The sequence below is a fragment of the Stomoxys calcitrans genome, chromosome 4, assembly GCF_963082655.1.
Source record: "Stomoxys calcitrans chromosome 4, idStoCalc2.1, whole genome shotgun sequence".
Taxonomy (NCBI): Eukaryota; Metazoa; Arthropoda; class Insecta; order Diptera; family Muscidae; genus Stomoxys; species Stomoxys calcitrans.
This window is the reverse complement of record NC_081555.1, coordinates 54821198-54847079: the sequence shown is the minus strand read 5'-3', so window position 1 is coordinate 54847079 and position 25882 is coordinate 54821198. Positions and strand designations below refer to the sequence as shown.

At 38.5% G+C, this 25882-nt stretch overlaps 1 protein-coding gene across 6 annotated transcripts in view; it reads right to left on the bottom strand.

Annotated features, from left to right (window-relative positions):
• Positions 1–25882, bottom strand: part of LOC106092761 (katanin p80 WD40 repeat-containing subunit B1) — a 121632-nt gene that overhangs the window by 91178 nt on the left and 4572 nt on the right. For all 6 annotated transcript variants that reach the window (XM_059366192.1, XM_059366194.1, XM_059366196.1 and 3 more), the window contains 2 exons: positions 18097–18224; positions 17789–18006 (listed from right to left, as the gene is read on the bottom strand). In XM_059366192.1, coding sequence (XP_059222175.1) covers positions 17789–18006; positions 18097–18224 — 346 coding nt within the window. The remainder of the gene's footprint in view (positions 1–17788; positions 18007–18096; positions 18225–25882) is intronic.

Genomic DNA, 25882 nt, shown 5'->3' with positions numbered 1-25882 from the left:
TTCGCAGCCTAAGTAGATATTGCTCTGATTTAGGATCCTTATATTGTTAGAAATAATGTACCCGGTATCCGAGAATTCCTTAGCACCATTGATATATCTTCTACAAACTGGTGTTCACGAGCAAGGCGGGAGCCATATTGAGTAATTGTAAGGAAAACTGCCAACAAACATACATATCTGGGAAGGAGATTGCAGCCGGTTTAAAAGTAGCTTAAGCAGACGAAGTGGGAGCACTACAATTAGACCGATCGATCTAACTTTTTTGCGGACTGGAACCTGTATATAGAGCCCCTGAACAGATAAAAGAGCGGGGTGGAATTGGTCAAAAAGAACTCATCGCTTTGCGAGTCAATATATACGAGTCTTCTAAGTTTCACAGAGTATTTTCTAAGGACCCCAAAAGCCTTGAAAGCATATTGAGAGATGGCGATGCTTCCCGGGGTCTTCCTCTCGAGCTCCTGGATACCTCTCATTTCTCGGTGTATTCAATTGTGTTCATCCGGTCTGATACAACACAGTACCGGGACACTGTCCGTGGGTAAGGACTTAATTACAGAGGGAAAGGTAATCTGGGCGGTAAAGTCAAACAGACCGAACCAAGCAAATGATATACTATGTACTATCTTGCAAAAGACAGAACCGAGCGGTATTTTACTGAAGAACGTAGCAACGGGATGGCGGAAGGTTAGAAGAAAAATACACCCTGCTCCTAGTTTCTATACTTAATAGCTACTATTTTAAAATTTGTAGTGTAGTTGCAATAGACAAGCGGAAGAACGTGGCAAGATCGACTTAAAATTTTCTGTCGACCAAGATTAAATAAAGACAATGGCCGAAAATTAATTATTTGATGTATTGTTATCGGAATGACAACCTTCGGTGGTTGGTAAATAAATATTAAGGCTTAGCATATTTTCCAATAACTGCTGACCACAAAAAAACAAACGTTATTCACATCTGTTTTCCTAAGGTTTTGAATTGATAGATGACTCTTTATTAAAGAAACGACTAGCAATGATAGATGGAATCATTGATGTGACCTCTTGTCTAATAAACTGAAGTGGTAGTGTATTCACACATTGAACTTTAAATAGAACCAAGAGAGAGATGATTTATATCGGGATGGTAGAGTCATCGATCTCACTTTTTTTAAAGCAAATCTGCAACATCAAGCAACAAACAAATACAATCTGCGATGACAATGACAGTGGTTGCGGTTACAGCATGTGTTCTGCACACAAAAAAGCAGACATGCCAAAACAGTGACAGTGTTGCCATCATTTGAAATTTCTCCCCACAGTCCACAGTTCCGTCCACCTTAAAATTAATTATAAATATATGGTAAGAATGAATAGAAACCGAATAAAATTGTATTTGCTATTATTTCTGTGCGTGTGCGTCCGTATCTCTCCAATCTTAAAATGTTGCCAGACGCAATCTGACATTTCTATTGAAAGTTTGACATTTTCTAGCATAATCGTTCTCAGAACGTTTTGACGTACGATCATCATTTGTGTTGTTAACAGTGAAATGAAAAACTCGTGAACAATTTGGTGCTACCAGTTTTCACAACTTTCGATGTGGATTATCACGACAAGAATGCATTGATAAGCTTAAATCTTTGTATGGCGGTGAAGCACCATCCTGTAGCACTGTGAAAAACTGATTGGATGAATTCAATCGTGTCCGACGCTTGCTCAAAGACGAATTACTTGAAGGTCGTCTTAAAACGGCCATTGTACAAAAGAACATTAATGCCGTGCCTGAACATACAATGGAAAATCGCCATCTGACATACCGTGAAAAAGAGGCACAAAAATACGGTCGCGGTGCTTCAAAATACGTTTATAAGATCGGCAGAGGTGGCGAATCGTGAATATATGCGTATGAGCCCGAAAAAATAAATCGTGGTCTTCGAAGTCGAGCTAAATCCAACAAAAGTTGTTCGTAGAAGAAGCAAGTCATGTGGCCACTGTTACGCTTAAGCAAAGTAGGACGGTCAATTCTGAGCGGTACATCGCAATTTGGCTGTCTCATGTCTTAGGAGAAATTCGAGAAACGAACAAGAGAAGACGAGTCATTGTTAACCATGACACTGCGGGCCCCCACACATCGACTCAAACCAATGCCCTTTTGACCGCCCAAAACGTTGAACTGATGGGTTATCCGCTTTGCAGCCCTGACTTGGAACCCAATGACTTCTTTTTATTTCCGCACATTGAGAAATAAATGCGCGCCCAAAGATTTCCGTCGCCAGAATATCGGGTGAAGCATTGGTTGGTTCAATTGGAGTGGAAAATTGCTTCAATAATTGTTTTGAGCGCATGCAATAATGTATAAATCATGCTGGGGGAAAATTTGAAGAACAATGAAACCATTTTTAATGATAAAAATTTGCATTTTCAATTTTAGGCCAGAAATTTACATAGCAAATGCATCAAACTACGTTTTTATCTGATAGACAGGCCTGTTCCGATAACCACAATTTCTAGAATTTTGCGAATTCAATTTTAATTTATGACGTTTTATTTAAAATGAAATAATGCCACCAAGTTTGGGGTCTGATTTAAATTAATTTGGGTTTTTTTTCATTTCATTGCGACCTTATTTAATTTTTAATTTTGGGGTCTTATTATTTTTTCCGTTTTGGGCCTTATAGCATTGGGCCTTATTTCATACCGCCAAAAACGGCGGTGTGGCAAAATGGGATTATCGCTTCGAATTTCATTATTATAAAGAGAAAAAAAGAACGAAATGAGAACAAATATTGTTAAGAGTGTATAATAATTTTGTTATTTTAAAAGTTCCTCTAAAGAAGGTAAAATGGTAGAGTCAACCTATGAATCACAGGAATGTATTACGATTTGTATTCGCAAATTCCGTAGAAATGGAACAGGCCTGTAACACGTTAAGCGCGATCATTTTTAATTTTCTTGAGCTTTTTTGAAAATATTTTTTGATAGTTTAGGAAATGCTGGACAGCGGCGCAGTCGAAAAACATTCTAAACTCGTACTATTTTATGTTTTTTGAAACGGCTGAGAGCGCAGCAGTTTTAAATTTTTTTCACAATGGTTTTGAAAATATTTTTTTACTCTATTGATAATGCCAAAGTGTCGAAAAATTTTCCAAAAATCTTGCGATTATTATAAATATTTTTCAATATTTGTATATGACAGAAAGCGCCTCAGGGTGAACATAAGACATAAAATATTAAAGTGTACATTGGTATAAAGAATATTTTATTTTATTGCAATTAAAATTAAAATTTACATTTGTATAATAAATTTAGAAAATTAATTATTGATTGCAAATTAATCATTAGATTGGAAATTTGCAATTAAAACTACTAACTCAAAATAATTTTTTGTTGATAACTTTTATTTACATTTTAAAAAATATATGGTAAGTATACCAGTAGTCGGCAGTTTAAGGATATTGCCATCCACCTTTCGGGTACAAATGTCCAATTCAATTGAAATATGGTTTTTACTATTTGAAATTTTGTTTTGTTTTAGATGTTTTGACCATAAATCCCAATTTTCTTTACTAATTTTGTGAAATTTTAAATTAAAAAAAAAATGATTTTTCACCAGTAGTCGGCAGTATTTTCCAATGTTCGTCATAACATGTTCCTAAAGTCGGCATACAGTATTTTGGTAAAGAAAGTATTGATTATTAAAGAAAATTACAGACGATTTTTTTTAAACAGTTTTTATTTTATTAAATCACATACTTAATGCGAAAAAATAAGGCAAAATAAATTCAAAAGCTCGCCAAAAATTAGATACCCACAACCATTGGGATTTTTCTCATCTGAAGAACGGTATATATAAAAGCTATATTCAACTAAGATTTGGTGTGGACCGTATTAGGAAAGGATGTAGAAATGTCAATATGACCCAACTATCCGAATTTCAGAGAAACCGGTTAAAAAATAAGCCATTTATGAGACCATGAAGCTCAATCGAGAAGTATATCTATGTAGAAGGTTTATCCAAATACGGTACGATATGGACCGTATTCGACGCTAATATAGGGGGTATCATTCCCCCTCTCTCTTCTCTCTACAACACATTCATGCAAAATTTTGCGAAATATGCTCAAAACCTTAAATTGCGATATCGATTTATGTGGCAGCTTTATCAAACTATAATACAATATAGAGCATTTTCAATAAAAGGATATCTAATATAACACATTTTTGGAAATTTCGAAAAAAGGAGCGATCAAATTGTGTAAAAAATACTCCTTTTGTGAGCTGTAATCTGGGTAATCGGTTATAAAGGGGCTGTATAAAGATGTTCTTCGAAAATGGGCTAAAAAAATAATCTGTACCAGTTTTCAGCTTATAATTTTAGGAGGCTGCATCTGATTATAGCATTAAAGTTAAATTTTTTCGGATTTCTTCGCTAGGATTCGTACCCGGAGATTGAGATTCAAAGGCGGACAAGTAACTTATGTGCCACGGAGGCCTTCAACATATTACAGATTATGATTGCGTCCATGGGCGGGGTAATTTCGAAGATAGACTACATCGGACAATATATTAATATATTTTCCTTATAAATCGATCTGCCATTCTATTTCTGTAGGGCGCAGAAGAACCATTTTCCCCTCGGCACTCAAATGCCGACTTCTGGAAAATCCACTTTTTATGGTCCCTGAAGGCGGCATCGAATAAAAAAATATTAATAATTCTTAGGACTACAAATTCTTCTAATTTTTCTTTACCGTTAAAAATCATTTGTGATTAAAAATATTAAAATTTTCTCTGCTTTCTTAACTTATAAAGTTGATATTTTCACTAATTTTTTCTTGAGAACAGGCACTTTCGAACTTTTTGATGGACACCCTCTCAGCAAAAGCTAAATTCTGCCTTAATCTCAGCTCAAATATGTTTGCTCACAAGGAGAGCCAAGGATAGTATTGACGTTTATTGGCCATTTTTTAATAGAAAGTTTTACATATGCTTAGTAATTTGAGTTTAAAACAAAAGTGCCGACTACTGCTGCACGCGGAACTTATTAGCACTGACCCTTCCCTAATTTGTTTTTTTTTTTGTAATAAAATGAATACATTTAAGCCCCAAAGTTGTGAAATAAGGCACCACAGTAAAATGAGTTTAAGTCATAAATTTAGATTTACTTTAAAAAACCGAAAAAAATGTTGGTCGCAAAAGCAGCATAACAAATGTCTTCAAAATACATAATAGGCCTCAATAGTTTTTTTTTTGTTCTCCCTTTACTTGTTTGGGAGATACTTTCATTTTAGATTTGGGGTGTTATTTTCGTGGGACAAAATTTGGTATGTGAAGTGCACTCATGACCCCAAAAACCCACATCAACTACGGCACATACTTTTACTACTAAATTTCCCATGAACATTCCATTAAGGGATACTCCTCTCATATCAATGAATGCAGTCCGATTAAAGTTCAAGCTCAATGATAAGCGGCCTCCATTTTTATGCCGAGTCCGAGTGGCATGCCGCATAGCGACACCACTTTGTAGAGAATTTTTAACATCGCAGGATACCTTAGAAACGTAGCCAGTAACCACCGCTGAAAATTGTTTGATGTTCACGCCGTGATTTGATCCCAGGCGTTCGGCGTCATGCTAACGCTTGCGCCACGATGGCCTCCCAAATACGACACATGGTGCATTAAGAATTATAACAAATTGCAGATTTGCCCATGAAAATTTCATTAAGGAACAGCCTCCATATAAATCCGGTGTGACAATTTGGACCTAATTCTGCACGCACATTGAGTGGTCTAATAAGTACAAGTCATTGTTCAATTTGTAAAACAAAAAATTGGTCTTTTTGGTAGCTATATCCAAATAAAGACCGATCTGAACCATATACGACACGGATGTTGAAAAGCCTAACATAAGTCACTGTGTGCAAATTTCAGCGAACTTATAAATGCGCCTTTTATGGGGCCAAGACTTTAAATCGAGATATCGTTCTATATGGCAGCTATATCCAAATCTGGACCGATCGGGGACAAATTGAAGAAGGATGTCGAGTGGCCTATTACAACTCACTGTCCCCAATTTCAGCAAAATCGGATAATACATGTGGCTTTATGGACCTAAGACCTTAAATCGGCGGATCAGTCTATATGGGTGCTATATCAAGATATAGTCAGATATAACCCATCTTCGAACTTAAATTGCCTATGGACAAAAAAAAAAGAATCTGTGCAATGTTTCAGCTCAATATCTCATTATTTAAAGACTAAAGCGTGATTTCAACAGACAGACGGACGGACTTGAATAGATCGTCTTAGATTTTTACGACGATCAAGAATATACATACTTTATAAGGTCGGAAATGGATATTCCGATGTGTTCCCAACGGAATAACAAAATAAATATACCACCATCCTTCGGTGGTGAGTATAAAAATTATAGAAAATTTTGAAATTTTCAAATAATTGATCCAATTTGAAATATTTTAAAGTTCATTTTTGAAATTCGGTTCGTAGAATCGGCTGACATGGGATTGCTATAAATTTACCGTAATGTGGGACGCAAGGACCTCTGAAATCTTCTCCCAGTTATATCGTGGGGACGATATGTTATATGGTGCCTAAGTAAAATCAATTGAAAGCTACATTGCAGATATTAGGTCCAGCACAAATCTGTAATTCAAGCATTTTTCGATTTAATTAAAAAAATGAAGGATTGAATTATATTTTAATTGAAAATTAAATATATTTCAGTCATGATTGTGATTTAAAATTACTTTGGATTTATTAAAAAAATTAATTGAATCAATTAATTTTTTAATTGAAAATTGCAACAATTTTAATTACGACTGTAAATAAAAAAAAATTAATATTCAATTAAAAAATTGTTGAATCAATTAATTTTTATATTCTAATTTAATTTTTATTTCATTGTCAATTTATAATTTGACAAATTTACGAAAATTTTTTATTTACAAAAAAAATAACCAACTGAATAAACAAAATACAACGTTTCGAAAAATCAGAAAAAAGGTAACGTTATTTTTAATTGCACTTTAAAAATGAAATGTCAGCAAATCTGGTAACTTTTTGCATACCATGTACTGTTATGAATAAAACTTCTAAATTGTAGTATAATCCAATTAACCTAAACTCACATTTTCAGCATCATAATATAAAACTTTAAAACGGATCTCAAAAAACGCATGTCTTACCAAAACTGCTATAAATAAATCGCCAAATACATGTAATATAAACGCGAATGTCTTCAACATTGATTCTTAGGAATGTGATTGCAATTTTACTCGGTCTTCGTATTTGACGACATGCGTTTCTTTAATACCGCGTTCATGCGTTGCTGACTGGTTAAACATCGCCACCAATATTAGTAGTGTGTTTTGTTGTATTTGTATTAAAATAAAAGCACGCATGAATTTTGAGATTTTACTAACCGCCACCGACATTTGCGAGTAACACCGGAGTGTTAAAAAAAGGCATCGGTTGCAACTCTCTGGTAAAGGGTAGGAATATGAAATATACCCCAACAACCTCAGTAAGACCAGCATAAATAGGTTCTTACATAAATGTAGTCCATATATAAAGCAAAAAATGTATTTGTGGCATATTTAAAACCTCTAACAGCAACAACAAATGCTACCCAGATAGACCCATAAATAGATTTGAATTCTTAATCTCCCAAAATGTCTCTTTTTGCCGATTTAGCTGAAATGTGCTATGTAAAATAGAATTATGACATCAAATATAGTCCATAAGTTGATATTAAACCCATACGTGTTAAACCCTTGCCCTTTCGTGTATGTTATATGTACTTATCTACTACAATCAACTTGTAAAGTATGTATGACAATACGTTAGCGAAATTATTTGAAATTTGTAAGAAACCACTCAAATGCAGCCCACACCAAAGTTATATCAATAATAGATGTAGTGTAAAACCACAACAAATTGTGCTTGATTTGTTCCCTTCCATAAAAACTTTTAGAATTTGAACTTGCTTTTCAAAATAATCCGTAATAATTATAAAACGCAATAATGACAAAATCAAATCAAGTGAATAAAAACAAACAATGAATTCTATTATAGGCAATATGTATAAATACAGGTGCCAATTACAACGAAAACGCTTTCTTTATTTTTCATATTTTCATGGATAAATTGGCGGTCTATCATAGAAAATCAACTCCAAGTTACTTAAACTTAATTATCACTGTTTTTTTTTAGATTATGTTCTATTACATGACAACCGTGCATTACTTGTTGCAATGTACCACATTCAGATCAGTCACTGTGGAAGGTACCCTTTCCACCTTTATTTAAGTGCTCTATCCATAAAGTTTGCTTGATCACCCTATTGATTTAATTTACTGATTCTAGAAAAACTATGATAGGGTGTTATCCCTGTGGTATATGCAAATTTGATATTTTTCAAACGTTCCTCAAAATGTATCATATAAAGGATTTTTCTGGACAGCGCAAATGTACAAATTAATTAACCAGCTCAGCCTAACTTTTTCAGTGTTGCTCCGATTATAATAATATCGTCATTTGTTTTCCGTTTCTCTCGAAATTTTGCACGATGAGTTATGTTATGAATCCCGACACCACAAAAAATTAGCACTTTTTTAAGTGCTAAATATTGTTCATGCGATATGAGCTTCTATGGCTGCAGTTGCCGATCATATACTGTTTTATGGCTGAAACCGTTATAAATATGGTACTATCTTTATAAAATTTGACATGAGACATAAGAGGTCTTAATATGTACAAAATATTTTACCAACATCGAATCAGTTTTAGATATATCTCTATTAAATATACATATATATATATATATATATATATATATATATATATTATCTCATATGCGCTTTAATGACACTTTTTTTGTAATTTTTTTATTTGTTCATTTTGTGTGCCACTTGTATCAATTTCGGACTATGTTAGGTTAGGTTTAAGTGGCAGCCTGCCATCAGCCTCACTTAGACTTTTTCGTCCATTGCGATACCACAGGAACAGGAGAAGGAAGATGCCTTCTAGTTCCTATCATTGAACCATCCAATTCGCTTTAAAAAACACAATAATTTGCGAATGTTCACATCCGCTAAATCAGACAGGTTTTAAAAGAAATGAGAACCTAAAGTGCAACTCCTTCTGACTGCTAGTGCGAGACACACACACAGACGGTGTTCTCCAGTCTCTTCTTCTTCGATGTCCTCACAGCTTCTGCAAGTCTTTACTGGCAAACCTTCAGTCTGTCAGCATGTTTTTCGTTTACACAGTGACCTATCATGATACACACAATGATTGAGACGTCTGTTCTAGCCAGTGACAGCAAAGCGGTAGACCTCTTCAAGTCTAGATTAGGCCACATAGCTTTGGAATGCTCAAAGCTCCCTCCTTTTAACCATGTATCATTCGGGCCTGGTCCTGAAAACTTTTTCGATATGACCAGTTCTAGATCTTTAGAGCACGCCCAAAGCCCACCTGGTCGTCTAGTTTGGAACAATCCGTATAGAAGTCTACGTAACTTCTATTACCAGGGATATCGTAGTTCCAATAGGTTCTATCCGGAATAGTGGTACAGTACTTTTTATCAAACCTGATGATGTATCAGCGCTTGAATTACAAGCTGTGACCAACAGACTGGCTCCTTGGCTTCGGGAGATATACTCCGCTTGTATCAGCAAGTTGTATATACCTGTGGAATGGAGGGACACCAAGGTCATTTTCATTTTAAAGGTAGAAAAACCTTACCACACGATGGCGAAAAGGCCAGTAAATTAAGGACGTAATAAGGACGTCGATGTAGTAGAGACTATAGAACATCTGTTGTCTGTGTGTGCCGCACTGGCAGTCAGAAGGAGTTCCACTTTAGATTCTCATTTCTATGAGACTGTTTGATTTAGTGGATGTGAACATTCGTAGGTTGTTGGGCTTTTAAAAGCAATCCGAAGAAAAAAATCCGTATCTCGGAAAAATTTTAAAGCCTTTCAAAACGGACTCCAAAGACCCAACAGCCGCGGTAGCATGTTGTTCACCCCCCTATAGGTGGGGGTGCCTTGGCACCTGTAGTCGAGAGTAATGCTTTAAGCGCACAACCGAATCGAGAGATGAGGATAGCGATAGATAGACGGCAGAAGTGAGCGATGGCTTTGATGGCTCACAAGCAGACCAAGAAAGCACGACGAAGGAGACAGAGTATGTAGTGGCGGCGCAATCGGGCGAGAGCGCAGGATGCTGGAAGGGATAAAACTGACATTCCAGGCACTTCTACGGAAGCTGGAAAGATAATCAGATCTCCCGAAGAGCATAACACTCTTGGCAGACAGTGTCCTGCGGAGAGAGACAAAGTCGAAACAGCAACGAAGGAAGCGCGCACAGCCTTTGAGTCTTCATGGAGGACTGTGACTTCCAAAAGGATGTTACAGCCTTTACGAAAGGAGAAGATTGTCGCTAAAAAAGGTAAGTAGCCACCCTCTTACGCCGGAGTGGCAAGGAAGCACAACAGAGATGAGATGACTTATGCACTCTTCGATATCGGCTGTGCATCCGGTAGGATTTCATCAGATCGTCGGTCCCAGGTGAGGTATTTGGTAAACGAACGAGTTATCGAACATGTGTTCAAATTTCTGAAGGGGGTCCACCCGTACGAATTATGAGCTGCGCGTTTATTCCGTTAGCGGAATGTATTGACACCGTCAAAAAGCTCATTGGTAGTATACACACTCCCTGGGGCGAAAAGCTCGAACTTGTGAGAAAGATGGGCATTCTTATGATCACAAAGGCGGCAGTCTTCATCAAGAATGTGGGCGGCGAAATCGCGACAGAACGCATGATGGAAGTTTTAAACAAGCAAACAAAGATTTGGTTGTGGAGAAATGGTAGGTTTTCCACAGGGTGTAGAAGGAGGAAGGAACTCTAATTGTGGTGAGCATTGATCATGTCTCCATGACAAGTTTGGCTAAGACTAAATACATAGCGCACTCCGGGCCATGGAAGTCTTTTTCAAGATTGGGAAGACGAGGATAGGGAAATATCCTCATATTGAACCATCATGCGGGACACTCAATACCGCCTAACGGACAGGGGACCGACGACGAGACAATCACCGACTCTCTCAAATTGGCAGGACTAGGATAAGCAAATATCCTAATACTTAAACATCAGGCAGATCAGGGGCGAGAGACCCAACAAAGCCTAACGAATAGAGACCCGACGACGGAACCATCAACGACTTTCTCGACTTTAGGAAGACTAAGATGGATAAAGATCCTAATGCTGAAACATCAGGCAGTGCAATGACAGAGAACACAATACCGCATAACGCACAGGGAGCCGACCTACTCCCAAGAAGCCCATTAACTCAAGATTTGGAAGACTAGAAGATCCTTATATTAAATTATAAGGCAATGCAGGGACGGTAAACTCAATACACCCTAAGAAACAGGGATCCGATGATGGGGCCATTACCTACTTTCTCAAGATTCGGAAGACTTGGATATGCAAAGATCCTACTATTAAAACATCAGGCAATGCAGTGACGGAAACTCAACGCAGCCTAAACACAGGAAGCAGACGATAAGACCATCACCCACTCCCAAGAAGCCCTTCTAATGGAGGACCAATGATTGAGGTCATCCAGATAAACCTGCACCGGAGCGAGACAGGCACACAAGGCTAAAGGAATACAATAAGATTACTAGAGCGGCAAAACGTCTCTCCTGGACGTTTTCATCCCGCCACCAAGATGAAAAAGTTTCTCTCAAAAACCCATGTCCAAAATGAAACATTAGTAGACGACATGGGAGAGAGAGCAGAGAAAACGGAGGACATGTCGAGGCTTTCGATGAAAACCCATTTTTCACAGGGAACGACGGGACACACGGAGACTCCGAAATCTTGGAATAATGAGTTTGATCTTAGGTTTATCATAACGGAATTTATGGTCAAGGAAGACTTAAGGAGCTTCAAACCATTTAAGTCACCCGGACCTGATGGAATATTTCCGGCGTTACTACAAAATGAGGCAGACTATCTGGCGTCTATTATATACTCCAAAAGCCTGGCAGGATGCAATTGGTATTTATACCCAAGCCCGACAAGGCAAGTTATCCGACACCAAAGGATTACAGACCTACAACCCTTATGTCCTTTCTACTTAAAACCGTGGAACGTATTGTAGATACTATGATAAAGAATATGACAACCAGTAAACTGCTCAAATACAAACAGCAAAGGGAAGGGAAGGTAGAGATTGCCCAGCACGAGTGTGTGCATAAAATAGAGGAATCCTTCGATGCCTAGACGTTCACATTGGCGGTTTGCCTTGACATCAAGAGGGCGATATCAATGTGCAGACCGACACATTGATCCAATCCTTAGAGCAGTACCGGGTCCTCAGAGACTAGATAAATTGCGGGTCCCATGACATAAATATAAGGGAGAAATTGGCACAGGGCATCCCTACCCTTTTAGGTGACGTCATCCGGTTGTACGTACCGGATTGACCCGATGGAGTTCTTCATCGGCAAGGGCTGTCGCATCAGTGTATAATACACTGCTACAACAACAATAACAATAACAACAACCACCATTAATAACCTATTACAGATGCTGTCAGAGGAGGAATTTGAACCTGTCTGTTATGCAGACGATGTTAGGGGCAAGGATGCGAACCAGCTATGCAGAAGGGTCGAAAGGGGCTTACATATGGCATATGACTGCGCTAGACGCAGGGGTCTCAATGTAAACCCGGAGAAGGCTGAAATATCCCCTTTCACGAGGAAGACAAAGGTAGGCCAATTTGACGCACCACGTCAAATACATAGGAGTGATCTTGGGTAGGAAACTTAATTGGAAGTGTCACATTCCGGAGCGTACTCAGAAGCCTCACAGATGTTGGGCACGGACCGTAGGCTGAATCCGAGGATAGTCCACATATTGTCTTGGCATAAACGGAGCGATGAGGACCACGTCCACTAAGGCACTGGAGACTAACCTAGATATGCGACCCATTCTCATAGAGATTAAGTGTGACACAGCCATTGCGGCTATGAGACTTAAGGCGATGGGGGAATGGATTGAGGTTGGGAGCAGCTCATACGGATCGCCTCGATTTTACCGCGAGCAGATACCTGAGATGACACTTGAGGTCGAGTGCGAGACACTGCTGCCAGTGGCACAGTTTCGGACTGACGTATTATTGTCATCTGGAAGATCATGTTACACGGATGGATCAAAACTAGAGGACAGAGTGGGCCTGGGGGTCTACATTGAGAACCCAGGGACTGGGATCTGTTTAAGACTGCCTGACCATAATACGGGCCTACAGGCGGAGATCCGAGCGTTCACGGAATGCGTGAGGTGGTGTGGTACTAACGCGAGGACGTCGAGTGTGAACATCTTCAAGGACAGTAAAATGGCCATAAGGGCAATAACAACCAGGAAGATAAGGTCACGAGTGTAAGATGGAGATTAACGCCTTCTCTGAGGATGGCACAATCCGCATCGTATGGGTGCCAAGCCATAATGGAGTAAGGGAGAATGAAAGGGCAGACAATTTGACTGTGAGAACAGAACAGAGAACCGCCCTCAATAAAATTGGTTAATCCGAAGCCTTTCGTGTCGACGCTGTCTGATTTAAAGGCGTGGGGGACCAACACTGTGGAACAGCGAAACAAAATTTTCTTTTTCGAGGTTACTTTTTAGTTTTTAGAGCGCACAACAAGCCGATTACTAGTTTGAGTTTATGTCCATAGTGGCATGGGGCGGATTAATATCCACGCCTTCTTTTCAACCTAACCTAAAGCGATCTGGATGGTTCAACGGTAGGAACTAGAAAGCATCTTCCTTTGTCTGTTCCTGTGGTATCACAATGGATGAAAACGTCTAATTATGTCTAATGACAGGCTGCTTTTTTAACCTAATCTAACCATTTACTATACTATTGTTATCGTTGCATTCTTGATTGTTGAAAATCAGTCCTTATTACAGGTTTGGGGTTTTTTTAGGACAAGGTTTTTAATTTCCTTCCACTTCTGTTTCTGATTTTTGCTACTATTTATTCTATTGGAAATGTATGTCTTTCGATCTGAGTCTCTACTTTATATTCATTTTTTATCGATACCTAGCTGAAGCCATGTTCTCTAATATTGAGAATTTTTATTTATTTTATGGTTTTGTACTTTAACTCATTATTAAACCATTTATAAGGTTTTGGACCATCCAATCCTATTATTTTGGAGATAGCAAATATTTTTACTGTGTTTTCTAAGCATTTTCTAGATTTTTTATGACATTAAAATTCGTTTTTATATGTGTATTCTAAATTATCATGTTTATTGGTTTATGATTTCATATTTTATCATTTATATCAGTCTTTGTCGATATATTTGGGCTATTTTCAATAACAAAATCAATTATCATCCTTGAATGTGGTGTAACTCGTGCATAATTGTCCATCGCTTGTATTAAGCCATTTTCAGTTATAGTCTATTAAATCCTCAGTTTGGTATATAATTCCTTGTTCCAATCAATGTTAAAGTCGACTGCTAAAATTATATCATTTTCTAGCTCGTATAAATTCTCCAATGTATTTCCAAAAGCTTCGTAGCTGTATAAAACATTGGAGTATACCAGTTCCATCAAAAATTCTATATCTATCCCATCCCCCATTTATTTTTTTCTCCTTTATTATTTTATTATACGCAAACTCTTATTTTTAGATTATTAATCATACACTCTCCACTTTTGTATAAGCCTTATTCAATAAAAGGTTCTGTCCTTTTATTGATTTTATTAATTCCTCACATTCGTTATATTTATTCTCATATCAATTTGATGTGGAACTTTTATTTCATAGTTCTCACTCATTTCTTTTCCATTAGCATTTGCCCTTTCCTTAGTATTATCACCTTGTTTCTCATTAGGTTTTACGATCAATGGAACTTTTTTTCCTCTGGCAATGTCGTTTGTGATTTTAAAGCCTCTGCAAATGGAACTTTGCTTTGTTTACTCACACACATTCTTGCTATTTTCTTCTATTGGCTTTATTATGGTATTATTCTTTTATTAATTTTTCTGTATGATACCGTAAAGCTTTCCGATTTCATCTAAGTTTGTATCGCATATTTGTCGTGTGGTGACAATTTTTTATAGTCTCTCTTCATATTGACGCTCAGCATTGGATAACGACTTCGTAACTCTTTTAAATGTCACAGGTAAGGAACAGTACCCCGATATCTCATTCTGTGTACTGTTCGCACTAGACACATTGCATCTAAGCCTTTCAACTGAATATTATTTCTCTTAACAAAATCCAATCCGCCGCTACCTAAAAACAAAGTGTTGAAACCGTTTTATAAACAGCAGTTGTTGGATTTCGCATTAATTTTGTTGTAAGCACAATTCATATTTATATTAGTTGTTGTTTGTTTTTGTTGACACCATCTTGAATATCACGCAGGACGGAATCTACTTTAAGAGTGTTCGCGTACTAAAAAATTTGTGCAAATTTGCACAATTTGTTGGTGGAAGTCGTCGTGTACTTTATTTGGTAGTAGCAGAGAGCGAGCAAAATGTGGAGAGTTGGGGTTGGCTGGACGTTTCATAAGCAGAATAAAGGCTGATCTTGTTGAAGATACTGACTTTTGTATTATGTGAGATGTAACTGAATACCCAAACTTTGTTGAGTTTAAGAAAGGCGCTTCTGGCCTTGTCGATACGTGCGCCTCAAACATAGTTGCGGAATACTTATCACCAGCGGCTGAAAACGTTGAGCAATTTAACACTGCTTTAGTATTTTGTTTTGTGTTTTTCTGAGAGCTTATTAATTTGCTTTCTTATATTTCTCTTTTTTAATGAAACTTCATTTATCTGACAAAAAGATTGATGTTTTTTAAAAGAAAACGTAATATTAAACAATATTAGTGTATTTCCTTCCTTATCTAGCGCTTAATCAAATAAAAAATTGTTTTTAAAACGAAAACACAAAACAGATCCGCAAATCCATGCGCATGTGCATTCGTTGCGGTCTTGACAACGACTGAGACCAAGAGAATAACAATACATGTAAACTGAGAATCAACGGTCGCGCAAAGGAGATTTAAATTTTGTTTACCACTGGTCTAAAATATGTGCAAATTTTGCCAAAGAACATTCCACTAAGGAACAGGGGCAAACTTCTCACATATCTATGAGTGCAGTCCGATTCAAATTTAAGCTCAATGATAAGGGGCCTATCTTTTATAGCCGAGTCCGAACGGCGTGCCGCAGTGCGACACCTCTTTGGAGAGAAGTTTTACATGGCATAGTACCTCACAAGTGTTGCCAGCATTAGGAGGGGAAAACCACCACTGAAAATTTTTTCTGTTGGTCTCGCCAGGATTCGAACCCAGGCGTTCAGCGTCATATGCGGACATGCTAACCTCTGCGCTACGGTGGCCTCCGTCTAAAGTATATTGAGAGGCTTATTACGACTGGTCCTGAGTCTCTCACGAATAAGGAGAGAGACAGTCTCTTGGTTTGGCTCAGGCTACTCTAAATTTCTTATTCCCTTAGCCTTACCTGGCGAATATCTCATTGTGACATTTCAACCTAAACACATTTTTATGCATATATTATCTTTGCAATTTCAAATTTAAATGTATTCCGTGCATATAGGAGTTCTTGTAGGCCAATAGGAAAAATTAATAATTATGGTTGAATAAGAATTTTTAATTAGAGCATATTTTCGCTTTATGTTGATTACATTTCCCGATATTGAGTATGCTGCGCAATGAAATATTTCTTATATCTAGGCTTGCCAGATGATCGGGACTATTTGACAAAAAGTGGGAGAAAATCCCGACTTTTGTCGGCAACACAAATATTGAACGAATCAGAAGTGTACATACGTATTCAATTTTGTATATTCACAGAACTTCAGTCTCATTCGTTACCGGTAAAAATATATCAGCAACGTGCTCTATTCTCATATATTTGAACCCAATATTGCCATTGGCCTCAAAATTGGATTTCAAATTCGTTTTCTAACCTCAAATATCATTCACTTAAACCCCTTATTGAAAAAGCCAGCAAATATGTCCGGTTTCGGGTATGGCCCTAAAAACTTTGAATATCGAGCTCCACCGTCTTCAAGACCCAAATTGTCTTGGTGAGCAAATACGTCCTACTTGGGGGTTGTTATGATGGCTGGACGTCCCCTAGACAGTTGGATCCGAATGTTGATGTCAGATTCATGGTCTACTCCCAAATACCCTTCATTTGAGCTCCATTTTCAAGAGTCGGCAAACATGACCGGTTTGTGGGGCGTTCTGGGGGATGGGGCACAACACAAAGAGTATGGTATTTTTTCGATATTCGGTTCGCCTGTCCGTCCTTCTATCAAAATCAAGATAGCGTTTGTACGGATGAAGGGCTCCGCTTAAAATTTTGCAAAATTACTTTTTACTGATGTGGGTCGCTGGAAATTGCAAGAGCCATTTTCAAATTTGTTCATGGTTCAAATTTGGATATACCTTCCATATAAAATGAACTTGGCTTTATGAGTCTCTAGAAGCCTTGAGTTTTAACCGATTATTTTCAATTTTCATATGAAAAGAATTTTTATTTACTTGTTTTTTTTTTTAATAAAATTTGAATTTTGACCTTGTTGGTAAATCCCGACTAATCCCGAATTATAGTACAGAGTTTCCCATCTTCATGCTTTGGGGACTTGGCAAGCCTACTTAAATCTCGTCCTGTTGGTCACTCCTCCAGATCTTCGAACTATTTTATTGATTTGAAAGGCTTACCTTACTGTGGTGTCATTGCTTCCGGACACAACATATTCTCCTGACGGGTTGAAATCCAAGGTCCTCACACTTTTCATATGACCATTCAGTGTGGAGCATATTGTTTGGGCATTTAGATCCCACCGCCTGATGATACCTATATCATCAGCAGAATATACAAAGTCATCATTGTAGGCAAAACGAACACAATCTATGGGTCGGTTGTGGCCCGTCAATGACTGCAATACAAAACGAAAATGTAATGATCAATGTGATGTATCAATGCGATGTTTCTTCTTTGTTAAACAAGCACACCAAATATTGCCTACCATAAAACATTCTGTTTGTCCTATTGCCCACAAATTGACATTGCGATCATTGCCACCGGTAACTAAAACACGGCCTGTTTCACCAACATCCAAACAAGTGACGTTGCCATTATGTGCTTTTATCTCATCTGAAAAAGAAAAAATACAAGTTATTGTTATAAAATTATGTGAAAATAAATTCGAATATAACTCGCCGAGACTAAAATCACCAAAGCCCCTTACATGTGAGACTTTGAACTAATTTTCTATAGGCAAGAGCAAATATTATTTTGAAAAAGTGTCCCCGTGGTCATAGGAAAAAGATGGCCCTTCCAAATTTGGTCAGCAGACAGTTCTCGGTATGCTCTATCCAGCCATGCAAGATATTAGCCCAAAAAGATGTCCCAAAGAATATGGCCACAATGGGTACGTGGAAAAAGAATGTCCTTCCAAATTTGGTCAACAGACAGGTCTCGATATGCTCAATGCATTTATGTTGGTTATGAGTCCAACTATGTCAACTAACCAGTGTTGCCGTTTTTGGTAGGTTCCCACCAAAATTGATACGTTTTTATCCCCTAGATAGGTTGGTAGACTGAACTTAATTTCTGGTGATGTTGTCCCAACATAAACATCATACCACTAACAAGTAAATACCAAGTTAATTACATAAAAAATCTCCGGGAATAACTCAAAACTAATTCACTTCATCCAGTTTATGTGTATTCTTTAGGAGTGCAGAATAAAACCATGGAAATTACTGTTACAAGGGGTCGCACTGCTTCAAGTTTCAGAAAAAGGGAAATTGATATTGACTACAATTGGTATGAGTGTTAAGGGATCTCTTACAAATTTCGTAAATCTGGGTAGGAAATGCGGGTTTTGTGCGTTCAATGTCGTCATTCGGAAAACAGGCATATTTGGCCAAATCTGGTCCATACTCATGGTCCATTCCACTCAGTGTAACAACGAAAATGGGTAGTAAAAGCACTTAAATTTGGAGTTCGCTTTATCCAAACTCGGCACATTTGTTCATTGAAATTGGGTCAGAAATACCACTTTATAAACTGAAGATTTCTCATCGGGAGATCAGTATAAAGTGTTTTATTTCAAGTTATAGGTCATTTTTATAACCACCACCATAGGTATACTAATCTAGTTATTCCGTTTGTAACACCTCGAAATATTCATCTGAGACCCCATAAATTATATATATTTTTAAACGTCTGGATGTTCTAGCCATGTCCGTGCGTTCCTTCGTCCGTCGAAAGCGTAACTAGGCGCTTGGAATTTTGCACAGTTACTTAATATTGATGTAGGCCGTTCGGGATTGCAAATCGTCCATATCGGTTCAGATTTAGAGGTAGCTCCCATATAAACCGATCTCCCGATTTGACTTCTTGATCCCTTACAAGCCGCAATTATTGTCCGATTTGGCTATAATTTTGCAGATAGCGTTCTGTAACAATTTCCAACAATTGTGCCAAGTACGGTCCGATTTGGTCTATAACCTGATATAGCTCCCATACAAACCGATCTTCCGATTTGACTTCTTGAGCCCTTACAAGCCGCGTTTGTTATCCGATGTGGCTGAAATTTTGCGTATAGTGATTTGTTATGACTTTCAACAACTGCGCCAATTACAGTCCAAATCTTTCTATAACCAGATATAGCTCCCATATTTTAGCAGAATCCATGGTGGTGGGTTCTCAAGAATCGGACCGGCCGAACTTAGCACGCTTTTACTTGTTTAACTTAAAGCAGTAGGGTTATTTCCACAAACAGACGGACGTGTTTGTCTAGATCCTCTAAAAATAACGACGATCTAGTACTATGTTGAGTTAAAAATGTATATAATGTAATTTGATGTGTTCAAAATGGATTGTCAAAATGGCCACCATGGCCACATGGAAAAATAAATGAAATGATGTATATTCGCACTTAACTCTGAAATAACTTTCATTAGAATCCCATATTGACACGTTTGGTATACATATTCATTTTTAGCATAATTTTGGGGTGGGGTAACCCCGGGAATTGCACCTTCTTTTAGAATTTAGGAAAAATTTCCTATAATATATTTATTCAGCTGTTTAAAAGCTTTTAGTGAAATATCTAATGAACAGCATTTAAGCTCAGGCAGAGGAATTTTGAATGTTAGATGGGTAACTTTCCTTTGAACCTCTTGGGGAATTGTTGGGAGTAAATCGAAATGGAATCCCCTTTCCTAATGATAGATGTATTTACATATTTGCGGAGCCTCGCCACAGATATTGCATCTCAGATTGGGCCACATATTTCCAATGTCGGTGTATATTTTCTTTTAAGCAGATGAAGCAACCTTAGTTACTTGGCCCCGACAGGTTATATCAGATTCGTCCTTCAGTCCCAAATACTTTTTTTTAAACTCATATTCGGATGTTGGATATATATGTGCTGTTTGGAGATCTTTTGGGGGAAAGACGGCACTTCAGATCCCTGTGCTACACCCCCAAATATATTGTTGTTGTAGCAGTTTGTTGTGTTCTATATTTTGTCTGCTTGATTCTGTCAAGATCCAGGAACTCTGAGACTAAGATGGGGTGCTTCCACAGGAATCTGGGTCTGAGTCGAGTTAGTCTATACAGGTGACGTGTATCGTGTGGTCCCTGATTACAATTGGAGCATACATCTTAGACGTCGGCATCAATCCTTGCTCTATAGGAGTTGAGGCGGTTTCATCTGCCGGAACGTAAATTTTTAGTGTTTGAGCCCAAGTTTAAGTGTTTGAGCCCAGAAATAGCTTTTACTACCCTTTTTCGTTGTTACACTGAGTTGAAAGGACCATGAGTATAAACCAGATTTGGCCATATTTGTATGAGGCTGCCAAATATGCCTGTTTTCCGACTGACGACATTGAAAGCACAAAACCCGCATTTCCTACCCAGATTTACGAAACTTGTAACAGATTCCACAACACTCATACCAATTGTAGTCAATATCAAAACTTACGCCCATTTTCTGAAATTTGAAGCAGTGCGATCCCTTGTAACAATAACATCCATGGTTTTATTCCAAGACTACTCCGGTTTGCCGGGGGAGGTCAATTTCTTAATGTGCAATAGGAGGCGATCGTTCTCCAAAGGACTACATTCACCCGGTAGCTATTTAACGCATCTGCTACCGTGTCTGCATGAATGTTTTCTAGACCTGCTTGATTTGCCGTTTGATATCTTACATTTGAGCCCAAATATCTACCGGGCGCGTCCACAAATTGCAGATAGAGGAAAACTCCATACGAAGTAGCTGCAAGTCGCGGACAACTAGCGGAGTCTCAGTGAGAGGCCGGCGGCACCGGTTTTTGCACAAAAACTGAGTGTATATGATGCTCGACGTGACAAGTCGGGTTATTGCCGCCTTTAAATATCCAATAACCACCCAGTTTCCGCGACTGTCGGTCCTTTGGACCGGAACGAGCTTGCTCACCTAAAGGAGCTTGACGAGGATAGCCACCTCCACATGAAAATGTGGCTACAACAACAACAAATTCGTTTTCTATTCTCAAGTTCCTTTCATTTGAGTTCCATATTGTCGTTATCGGTCTATATAACTATTGGGTTGCCCAAAAAGTAATTGCGGATTTTTTAAAAGAAAGTAAATGCATTTTTAATAAAACTTAGAATGAACTTTAATCAAATATTCTTTTTTTACACTTTTTTTCTAAAGCAAGATAAAAGTAACAGCTGATAACTGACAGAAGAAAGAATGCAAATTTTTTTAGGTTACTATAAGAGAGCAAACCAAATTTTGTAACGTAAAAAATGCATAACGGACGGACCTACAACACTAAAGAGTCTAAACCGAAGAGCGCAAAAACTGGGAGGTATATGATGCCTACAATCTAAATAAAAAGGCAGAATATCCAAAACTACCTCTGTATTTGAGATATTTAGCATTTAAAGTTAGAAATAGCAGAATGGCACACTGTGAAAAAACTTAGAGGTATGCGGGCTAACCACTTATAGTGAAGGAAGCTCTCTCCCGGCACGGGATAACTATAAGCACCACACAGGCTGGAACTTGGAGCTCCAATCTGTGTAGTGTTCATTGTTATCACGAGAAGCTTAGCTGCGAGCTACCGGGCGCTTCCACAGGTTGCGGATAGTGGAAAGCTCCATACGGAGTAGCTGTAAGTCGCGGACAATCAGCGGTATCGAGTGGAGTGAGAGGCCGGGCGACACCGGCTCTTGCTTAAATACTGAGTGCCTATGATGCTCGATATGACAAGGGGAGTTATTGGCGCCTTTAAATAACCAATGACCCTGTTCCCGCGGCAATCGTTTCTTTGGAACGGAACGAGCTTGCTCCCCTCTAGGAGCTAGACGAGGATCGCCACCTCCACATATAGAAATGTGTCTACAACAACAACAACTACACACGCTCTGATGGAGATAATCAGCAAGGGCAAGATTCATATTGCCTTAATTCAGGAGCCATGGACGACCCAGGGCAAAGTTTCTGGACTGAACCATATTAACTACCAATTATTCTATGCTAACACTGGTACTTGGCAGTGGACCTGAGTTATTTTTCATAAAAATTTATATTATATATATTTTCCGCCGGGGTTGTCAACGTCGGATGCAACAGTGCTGAGACAGGGAGACGGTGGAGCATTAATAGCACCACTTTATCTGCCTTTCGACCCTCCGACACCGCCACCCACGACGGAGCTCAAATGGCTGGTGAGAAAAGCAAAACAAAAAGGAAACAAGGTACTAATAGGGTGCGATGCGAACTCTCACCACATTTAGCAGGGTAGTACCAACACTAAGACCAAGCCCTGACAGAGTTCTTGAATACTAACGACCTAATAACAACTAATATTGGCAACACCGCTACATTTGTTAATAGAATTAGGGAGGAGGTTTTAGATGTGACGATTTGTTCGGAAAATCTAATCGATAAGGCTCAGGATTTGACGGTCTCCACTCTTTCTCTGACCATCGCTAAATTAGGTTTAGGATGGCACTGCCAGCGCCAACTGGAGAAAATTCGGAAGACTACTCAGACTTGGCCATGATTATTTAGATTGTCCAAGCATAGAAGACATTGACAATGTCAACAGGATTAAGACGGCAATGGTGGCGTCTTTCAAAGATAGATCGGGATGGACGGGGAGATTCGCAATACTGAGAGAGAGGTCCGCAGACTTGTTAACAGAGCACGTCGTAAAAAAGCGGAAGTATATTGGAATGTGAATTACACACGACTCAAGGAATACAATAAAATTAACAGAGCGGCAAAAAGAGCCTCCTGGAAGCTTTCCTGCGAAGACCGACTATCTGGCACCCACCTGACCAATATTTCCACAGCGTGCATGGGACTTGCATATACTCCGAAATCCTGGCAGGAGGCAAGGATTGCATTTATACACAAGCCCGGCATAGCAAGTTATGTGACACTAAAGGTCTATAGATCTGTAAGCCTTACGTCCTTCTACTCAAAAACATAGAAACTATTGTGAATACCATGATAAAGAGTAGGAAATCTAGTAATGTACTACTCTTTATCGTGGCCTATTTCAAGGGAAGGTCGGTGAAGACTGCCCTGCACAAGGGTACGCATAAATGAAACGTTAGTAGACGATATGAAATCCTTCAATGCCAAGGCTTACATGTTAGCGGTTTCTATTGGCATCGGGGGGAGTTTAACAATGTGCGGACCGACACATTGGTCCAATCCTTAGAGCAATACCTGGTCCTTAGAGACTGGATAAACTATATGCTAAGGAACAGGTGGACAAATTGCGGGTCCCATGACATAAATATAAAGGAGAAAGGGGCACAAGGCACTCCACAGGGTGGCATTTTATCACCACTCCTTTGGGTGACCACCATAAATTACCTATTACGGATGCTAACTGAGGAGGTATTTGAACCCGTCTGCTGCGCAAAGGATGTTATGAAACTTCCGAGGGGTAAGGATCCGAACCAGCCATGCAAAAGGACGAAAGGGTCTTTCAGTGGCACACGACTTGGCTAGACCTATGGGTTTCAATGTTACCCTAGAAAAGACTGAAATCAGAAAAATACTGATTGGTGGAACCCTAGTATTGTCATCTGCATTATCACGTTAAACGGATGATTCAAAGCTAGAGGACGGAGTGGGCCTGGGATCTACATTGAGAACCTAGGGACTGAGATCTGTTTTAGACTACCTGACCATAATATGGTCCTGTAGGCGAATATCTGGGCGATCACGAAATGCGTGAGGTGGTGTGGTGTTAACTTTATGGACACTAAACAGGCCATAAGGACAGTCTTGGAATGTAAGAAGGAGATTTACACATTTTCTAAGAATGGCACGATCCGCATCGTTTAGAAGCAGACGATTTGGCAGTGAAGGCCATAGGACTGCTGTCAATAAACTTGGATAACCCGAAGCCTTTCAGTTCGATGGCAAAAATCTTATGGAGAAATCCAGATCGTGAGAAGAAAAGAGTTTACTGAAAGGATGTAAGAAGTCAGTATAGCTTTCGGTATCACAACGGGACACATGGTCGACGTTAGTCAAAATTAAGTTTTGTAAATACTGGTGTTGATGTTTGAATAATTTTTATTGAAATAGGTACAATTTTTCAATGACATTTTTAGTCAGAAACAAGGGAAGTAAGTTTTTTATTGATCCAGTCCACAATTCTCGTTTATGAAAGTCTTGAATTCCCATGGCAGCCGGTTGTACGTACCGGATTGACCCGACGGATTTCTTCATCGGCAAGGGCTGCCTCCTCAGTGTTTAACACACTGCTACAACCACAACAGCATGAAAGTCTTGCGGACAAGAAATCGCGATTTGAGAAGCCAGTGGAATGCTCTAAAAACATCACAAATTTGCCTATCTTTTTGAAAATTATTTGCTATGGGTTTGCAGCGGTAATTCCCCCACCTAGTGCTGGCGACATTTGTGAGATAATTACTTTTGGTAGTCAGCCACATAAACTTCTCCACTAAAGATGCTGTTACACTATTAGACATGTCATATGAGCTGTCACTTTCTGTATTTATTATACTTGTCTCATGGTTGAATCAGGATTCACTAATAAAAGGTTAGGTCACTTGCGAAAACATAATGTGGATAGGCCCCACGAACATCATTAAGGGTGTCAAATCTACCAACTGGAAATGTCATCAAACAGGAGAAAACGTAAACATAAAATGAATGAAAAATGAGAGCAATTTGACACTCTCATTGCCAAGTACTCCCAAAAATTAAAAAAATTGTATGTCGGCTGATCGCTTGGCTTAACCTTATTCAGTGAATCCTGTGGTTGAATTAACTAGTGAACCATGACTTGTCTTATGTACGCCAAATACGAATAGAGCGCGCTCTAATCGGCATGTATTCTCATATGTTTTTATAAACTTGTGTCTCACTTTGCATTTAGAATTCGTCTGAAGTGGACGCTTCGGGACTCGGGTCTTACTCATCATTGTACTCAGTACATTTATAACTGTACGTTGTTTTTAATTCTGTATTCTAAGTACACATGTTTTTATTTAAAGTTGGTCGGGACACCCACTTCGAAAATACAACCTGTCATATAGAGCCGTACTTTGCCATTTCAATTAAAGTAAAAAAAACAAGTGTTTACATGTATGTTTGATGATATAAAATCTCGATTTAATCGAAAAAGATGCATACAAATGCAAATAAAATTTTGCCCATGAACATTCCATTAAGGAACAGGGCAAACTTCTCACATATGATAATGATAAGGGGCTTCTTTTTATAGCCGAGTCCGAACTGCGTGCGACACCTTTTTGGA